This window comes from Phycodurus eques, chromosome 13 (assembly GCF_024500275.1).
Source record: "Phycodurus eques isolate BA_2022a chromosome 13, UOR_Pequ_1.1, whole genome shotgun sequence".
Classification (NCBI taxonomy): domain Eukaryota; kingdom Metazoa; phylum Chordata; class Actinopteri; order Syngnathiformes; family Syngnathidae; genus Phycodurus; species Phycodurus eques.
In genome coordinates, this window is record NC_084537.1 from 6,754,718 (window position 1) to 6,762,369 (window position 7,652).

The window sequence follows — 7,652 nt, forward strand, 5'->3', positions numbered from 1 at the left end:
GGTGTTCTGGGCACGTGCTGAAGAGAACGTATCGACCGGCTGGCCTGGGAACGCCACAGGATCCCCCTGGAAGAGGTGGACGAAGTGGCTGGGGAGAGGCAAGTCTGGGCTCCCCTGCTTTAGCTGCTGCCCCCGACCCGACCTCGGATAAGCGGCAGTAAATGGATGGACGGACGCGTGGGAGTAAAGCAGCACAGCCAAATGTCAATGCCATCAGTCATTTATTTTACTTTGACCGACACAAGGTGTAGAAAATAGGTCACAAACAATATACAATTAAGACATTTATCAAACACATGCACCTCACATTCCTACAAGGTGATTTATAAATAGCTGGGTTTACACAGTGTCGTCACTATGGTCACATGGTAGTAGTGTACAAATAACCTGATTGGAGGAGTGCCATACAAACCGATTACTATTCACATGAAGAGGAAAGTATAGTTTGTAAAACTGGACAGTAAATACACTCACTCTTAAATGTATACAGTTTCAAAACTACATGCATGATGCTCCTTTATGGAAGTCAATTATCGGATGTAGCCATTGCCACGCACTGTATCGGGAATATAGTGTGCCTCTGTGTAAGAAGTAATAGACACTTTCACGCAACCATGGCACACTTATTGGAAGCTCCACACAATATTGCATAATTATCTACATTAAAGACAGAGGTCCATGTTTTGAGGAATGCACTTTTTTCACGTTTGCTAAAAGTTAGAAGAGACAATTGGTACTGTTGTCTGTGGCAAATAAGCAAGAAGCCAACAATTAATTTAGCAAAAGGATAAAGTATTTAGCGAAGCCTAATGGATGGATGGATAATGAAAATAGAGGAAACAGGAGCCTAGTTATAGCAAGAGCATTAACCTGTTAAATTCCCTAATTCATACGCCCACGTTTGTAATTTTATGGAAAATGAATAAAAGTGTAAGTACAGCATGGGTCACAGAGCATAACAACTATTTCATGGTCTACAACTGCTCATTTTGTCTTCTTTGTCGATTTTTATTGAGTAAAACAAAAATAAATACATAGAGTAAAAAACACAACACATTTGAAGAGACTAGGTGTAAATTGTGACTTGCACAAAGCTAAACTGCAAATATTAAATGATATAGATATATTTTTTGTAATGTACAAATATTATAAATGTAATAATAAACGTGTTGGTTGCTGGACTTAGATGCACATCAACCTGACAGTATAAACTCCCTCTTCAACATTTCCACAAGAGATGGCAAGCGGGAAGATTATTTTAAGGGAAATCGTCACATTGTAAGGTTCAGTGGCATGTGGTCCAACAAAGCATGCAGTGACGCTGCACCACCGAGATTTCAGTAATGATTAATACTGTACAGGAACTCAAATGGCTAATGTCGTGTTGTTGTTTCAAACTGCTACCTGCCTGCTTTTATCTGACTGAGCACAATACCGTATTTTATGGGTTATATACTGTAATGACAGACACTGATTTTGATTCCCATCTTTCCTCATATAGTGGCTAGGGGTATATATTAACTAAACTGCAGAGAATAAGGGTGTCTACAAGGGTAAGGCTTTTATTTGTATAAATGCATTCTTCTAATATGTTATTTTGAATAGTCTTACAGTAGCCAACTGGTTAGCCCCACAGTTCTATGGTTGGGGGTTCAAATTCACGCTCCAGCCGCCGTGTGTAGGTTAATAGTAGACTATAAATTGTCCCTTAGGTGTGTACGTGAGTCTGAATGGTTGTTGACATGTGCCCTACGTTTGGCCTGCAACCAGTCCGGGGTGAATCCCGCCTCTCAACCGAAGTCAGCTGGGATAGGGTCACCCGTGACCCTACTGAGGATAAGCAGCATACACAATGGATGGATGAATGAGAAGTCTTTTTTTTTTTTTTGTATTATTTTTTTTTTTTGGGTCATTGGAGTTTAAACACCACCAAACTTTCTAGATGGCATGTGTGTTGTCAAGGATATGCCGACTTTGATCAAGTATCGCCTAAGTGTATCCGAACTTGTAAAGCATTTGAGGTACAGTGCATATTTGCTCAAGGTCACAACACTCCTGGGAATTCATTTGGACACAGGTACTATTTGAAGAAATTCAGTATATTGAATTCGTCCCAGCTGCTCACAGATAGAGTTGCCCAACGGCTTGGTAAATTGAAGAATTCAGATTAAGATTGTATCCATGGTAACTCGGAAAGAGTGGGGGATACATTGAAGTCAAAGTTGGCCGTTTGCTGTTTCGACAGCAGATTTTTTTTATGCGTAAAGCATTGATCACCCTTTTGTTTGATCGTATTTGAATGTCGTGTGTTTGTAATAGTACTTGAGCTCAACACAACTACGGTCTACAATTCTGAGTAAGTGATCATATTTTTCCTCATTCAAAAGATAAACAATTGGATGATGCCCAGAGGGACACATTTGATTATTTATGACCACATTATTTCTAGCTGATTACAAAATCAACGACTAGACTTTTCTTCATCCGTAAATTCAGTGTAATAAATAATTCAATGTACACCGAGCAAAAAAAAAACAATGAAAAGAACAAGTCAATGTAACCGTTTTATATACGATAGCTTGGCTTTTGTTTGTGATGTGATATATTCCACTAGTGACGATTCACATTTGAACTGGTTTGAGTTTTAGTTACATGATTCGAACTAGATTTACCACATAAATGAGAGGATATGACAGTCCAATTTAGTCACGCAACAGTGGACAAGATTCTAGGTGTTTCCAGCCCTGCTTACATCTGGTCCAATTTTCAGAACAGTATTGTCAATTTCAAGGAAGCACACGCCATTAACTAGCAATATAATCCCCATCAGCATCACTACCTCTATACACATGCTAGCTCCACTGCGACCCATTACATTAACACGTCTCAGTGGGCTCACAAATTGCTTGCACAACTACAAAAGCAACAGAGGCTCTCTTTTCCATTCACCCCAATCAGTGTTTTAGCACTGCACTTAATTCATTCAATGAAGAAAAACACAACTTCCTCTCATTTCACTTGAACTCTAAAGCACTTGCTGTGAAGTCTGTTGTTGTAGTGCACAGAAGGTGTGAGAGCAAAGCGCATATTCCAGTTCATTGCCTCCACACTGGATTTTAGGTTTTAGAGTGACTTGCTACTAACTAGTCTCATCAGTAGTATTGATAATGCGAATGCATCAATATTCTGTTAGCCTCCAGCTACCTGCCAGGCGTCAAGAGAGGCTTTGGACCCAACAAGGCCGGGAATCAATCCAGCAATGTTCTGTTCACCGGCGAGTGACTGCGGCAGGTTAGCTGTTCTTTTGCGCCGCCTCTCTTTGAGCCGAGGAGAATGAGCTTTGGATGTCATCAGCGTCGTTTGCATCTGAGAGCAAGAGAAAGAAAGATAGTCTATTACCATCTCAGTCTAAATTGTGCTTTCTTTTCAAAACAGCAGCAGTTCAGTTTGAATTTGAACAGCTGACCTAATTCTCCAGTTTTTACAAATACGAAGACTGCGTTGGCAAGTCCAAAGCGTGACTGGGAACTGCGAAAGCAGGGGTGTCAAACATACAGCCCACGGTCCAGAAGTGGTCCGTGGGCTGAGGGCAGTGGGAATAGAACACATTAACTGCAATTTTTCAATAAAACTTACTGTTGTTGCTAATTTCGTCCACTGGTGGTCGTACTGACGACCACTTACATGACCAGTTACCACCTACAGTCCCCTTCCAAAGTATTGGAACGGCAAGGTCAATTCCTTTGTTTTTGTTGTATACCGAAGACATTTGTGTTTCCGATCAATAGATGAATAAGAGACAAAGGTTCAGAATTCCAGCTTTTATATCATGGCATATACATATAGATGTGTTAACTCAGGACAGAGCACATTTTGTTTGAACCCACCCACTTTTTAAATGAGCAAAATTATTGCAACATGTAACTAGTTGCCCAGGTGTTGCCTTTTAGATTGATTACTTAAACATTAGATAGTGCTTGTTTTTGGCTTTGGGTTTCACCTGCGAAAACTGCATTTGCTATTAAGCAAACATGAAGAGCAAACCCTTTTGAAGTGGAGAGAAGAGGGAAAATGTATCACAGCTATTGCACAAACATTGGGCTTAGCCAATACAACAATTTGGAATGTCCTGAAAAAGTGGTGTACTGAGCGAAAGACATCGAACAGGTCGGCCAAGACTATCAACAGCAGTTGATGACAGAAACATAGTGAGAGCTGTGAAGAAACACCCACAGACAACAGTTAGTGAGATCACTGCCAACCTCCACAGGTGAAGGTATCACAATCCACTGTTTGAAGAAGACTTTGAGAGAAGAAATATACAGGCTAAAGCACAACATCCAAACCACTCATCAGCAAAAAGAATCGGAAGGCCAGATTGGATTTTGCAAAGGACGACAGAGGTGAGCCACAAGAGCTTTGGAACAAAGTTTAACCGACACAAGTTGTAGAAAATAGTGTCATCTGTGAAGCTTTGTGGGGGTAATGTCGTGGCTTGGGCTTGCATGGCTGCTTCTGGAACGGGCTCACTTGTCTTTATTGAGGATGTAACTCATGATGGTAGCAGCAGAATGAATTCTGAAGTCTGCAAAACCATTTTGTCTGGCAATTTACACAAAAATGCATCAGCACTAATCGGGAGAAGCTTCATCATGCAACAAGACAATGACCCAAAACACACTGCCAACACAACAAAGGACTTCATCAGGGGGGAAAAGTGGATGGTCTTCGACTGGCCAAGTCAATCACCGCACCTTTACCCAATAGAGCATGCATTTTACCTCCTGAAGAGGAGACTGAAGGGAGAAACCCCCAGAAACAAACAAGAACTAAAAGAGGCTGCATTCAAGGCCTGGGGGAAAAAAAAAAAAAAGTTTAAAAAGCTGAACAAGTATGCTTGATTCTTAAACATGTTTTTGTTCATACAAAAGATTAACTAAAAATGTATAAAAGCTACTCCTCAATTACTCAGTACTTAACTATTATTTCCGCTTAACACTCTTTCTAATTATTGGGACGATGACTTTTTACTTTTACTTAAGTAACACTACTCTTACTTGAGTACAATTTGGGGTTCCTTTCTACCCATCTCCAAATACAACAGATAATGCTAATAGACACTTTACCTCCGCCTCCTGCATTGATGTGAAGTTGGGAGAGGGACAGGGTAAGGGGCAGCTCTCGGCCTTCAGGGTCCGTAGGACTCTGCAGGATGTCGTGGAGAGCATTCCTACGTCCTGTCCTGCCAGAGGCGATGAAGTCGGCGTACGTGACCTCAACATCAGACATCGCTTAATCATCATTCAGACAGCAACACCTACAAGAACAAGCAGATGTGCATTTTTCCGTACATACATTCATTTGTAAAAAAAAATTCTAAGAGGCCAACAACAAAACAACCCCCCAAAAAATAAGAATGGTCTTCAATAAAAATCAAAACTTCAAACTATTAACAGTCCCTGCCAAAAATGTATCATTAATTCAATGACGTTATATTCTTTGTTGGAGCCACATTGCGCCGCACACGACAAACAGGTGTATCTTTTACGTTAGACAATTTTACAGACAATCTGCCTCCCACCTGTCTGGGAAGTGAACCGTTTTCCATCTTTCGTTTGGCCATTTTTGGCAAGGGGAAGTGTACATTTTGCTTCTGTCATGTAATGTTGATTTGACCTAAACTAACGACAGTGGCCTTGCCTTGAATGCCCCCTAGAGGGCGCTGATGTTTTCGCTTTTGTCCTGAAATACGAGAGAATCATTTTTGCGCTGGGATGGCCTCGAGCACGCCCGCGACCCGAGCGAGGAGAAGCAGGTACAGCGAATTATCTATTCCTGAATGAACATGCATTTCAAACCGACTAGTGTTTGCTCCAAGTTGAGTTCATTAGCCACTGTTAGCATGCTAAGATGCAAAAACTAGGGTAGTGTGTGGATGCCAAACAATGGGCTACCACATTTTCATTAAATGCTCATTTAATACCAAGTAAATTAATCCTGTTTTTTATTATACGCCAAAGAGTGAGTTCATCCCATTTTATACATTTTTTTTTAGACTTAATGATAAGACTCCCCGATGCACCATGACGTCACCTTATTGCGTCCCATGGAAGCTTTCGCTTACCTTCAGACTCGCAACAGCTCAGTTGCACCGTGGGAGGCTCAATTCAGTGGCTGAGCGGCACCACAGGCCCGACATCATTTGCAGACGTCCATTCAAACACAAAACAGTCAAAACAAACACACAATATTCAAAGAACAGCCAATGGGAAATGATATGCAGCACTAACTCTGACTATATTAACGAAATAAGGAAATATTCATGTCATTAGCCGCAGAAGAGGTTGCCTGCAAAGTATCCAGTTCTCTGTCTTCGCGTCTTCCTCCTTCCCAGCCAATGAGCTGTCAGTACGCCGAATCTGAGCGCTGATTGGATGAAAGGCACAAAGGATGAGAGGAGACTGGGAGCAGAGACTGATGCTGCATTCGCTGTCACCTCGTAAAAAAAACAAAAAAAACCCAAATGTTTTAAAAACCAAAGCAGGACTAATAATGATAGAAACCAGAGGAAGAACATTACAAGGGTTTACAAGCTTACATGACTAAAGTAATAAATTAAAGACGAACAAAATAATAATACAAAAAAAATCATAATCTGTGGGGATATTATGCAGTATGTTACATTCTCAATAGGACTTTTCCTATTGAGAAGGGGGGTCGCTGGAGCCTATCCCAGCTGACTTCTTCACCCTCAACTGGTCGGCTGGAACATCTTGTTGTACCCAAATTATGCATCAGTGACACGACCATGCTACTGAACAACCAGATACAGGTTTCTCATTCAAGACTCGAAGATTATTATGCACAGTAACAAAAGTATGTAATCCTTATTTTGTTACTTTCCTTTCACAAAGAGCTGATATTAGTAATTCTACAACCCAATAAAAAAAATATATATATTTTTAATCGCTCAGGAAAATAACCTGCATGTCTTAAAAGTATGGTCTATTATGTGTTGTTTACATCAGGTAATGCATTGCGAAATTGGTGCAATTGTGCTTTGAACGCTCATATTTCCACCTCCAACAATGAACAGAATGTGCATCTTAGAGTGTGTTGCTGTGGAAACGCTTTTCTGTCATTGTGCCTGTGGCTTGTCAGCAGGATACATTTGGAAGGTTTTGAAAGGAAATAAAAAGGATTTCTCTCTCTCTCTCTCTCTCTCTCTCTCTCTCTCTCTCTCTCTCTCTCTCTCTCTCTCTCCCTCTCTCTGTCTGAGACAACCTGTTCAAGTCCTTTTGACAAAACAAGTAATACCTAGTTGGCCAACGTGCCCGTCGGCGGTCAGACAGATGCTACAGCCCCTGAGGGATGTTTATGCTGCATGTTTGGGATTTAAAGAGCCCTGAGTTCTTTGGAACGCCACAGGGAATCACTGACAGTCACACACACACACACACACTCAAACACAAACAACACACACACTCGAATATTTACTGTGAGGAGAACCGCCAGTCTTGTCGCTCCGTGGAACTCTCCGTGGTGCTGAAAAACACTCAGCACGCATCAGATAGTTGTCATTCAATAGTCTCACAATATTCCAGAATTCCAAAATTCAAAAACTGTAATTCCAAAATTGCGGTCGAGAGTCA

General features: G+C 41.0%; 1 protein-coding gene across 1 annotated transcript; it reads right to left on the reverse strand.

Moving 5' to 3' along the window:
* Positions 1-2,526: 2,526 nt before the first annotated feature.
* Positions 2,527-6,482, reverse strand: LOC133411521 (cAMP-dependent protein kinase inhibitor alpha-like). The gene is made up of 3 exons (XM_061694021.1): positions 6,125-6,482; positions 5,127-5,317; positions 2,527-3,366 (listed from the first exon to the last, which is right to left on the reverse strand). The coding sequence occupies exons 2-3, from the start codon at positions 5,287-5,289 to the stop codon at positions 3,293-3,295; spliced, it is 237 nt and encodes a 78-aa protein (XP_061550005.1). The 5' UTR covers positions 5,290-5,317; positions 6,125-6,482; the 3' UTR covers positions 2,527-3,292.
* Between the last annotated feature and the right edge of the window lie 1,170 nt (positions 6,483-7,652).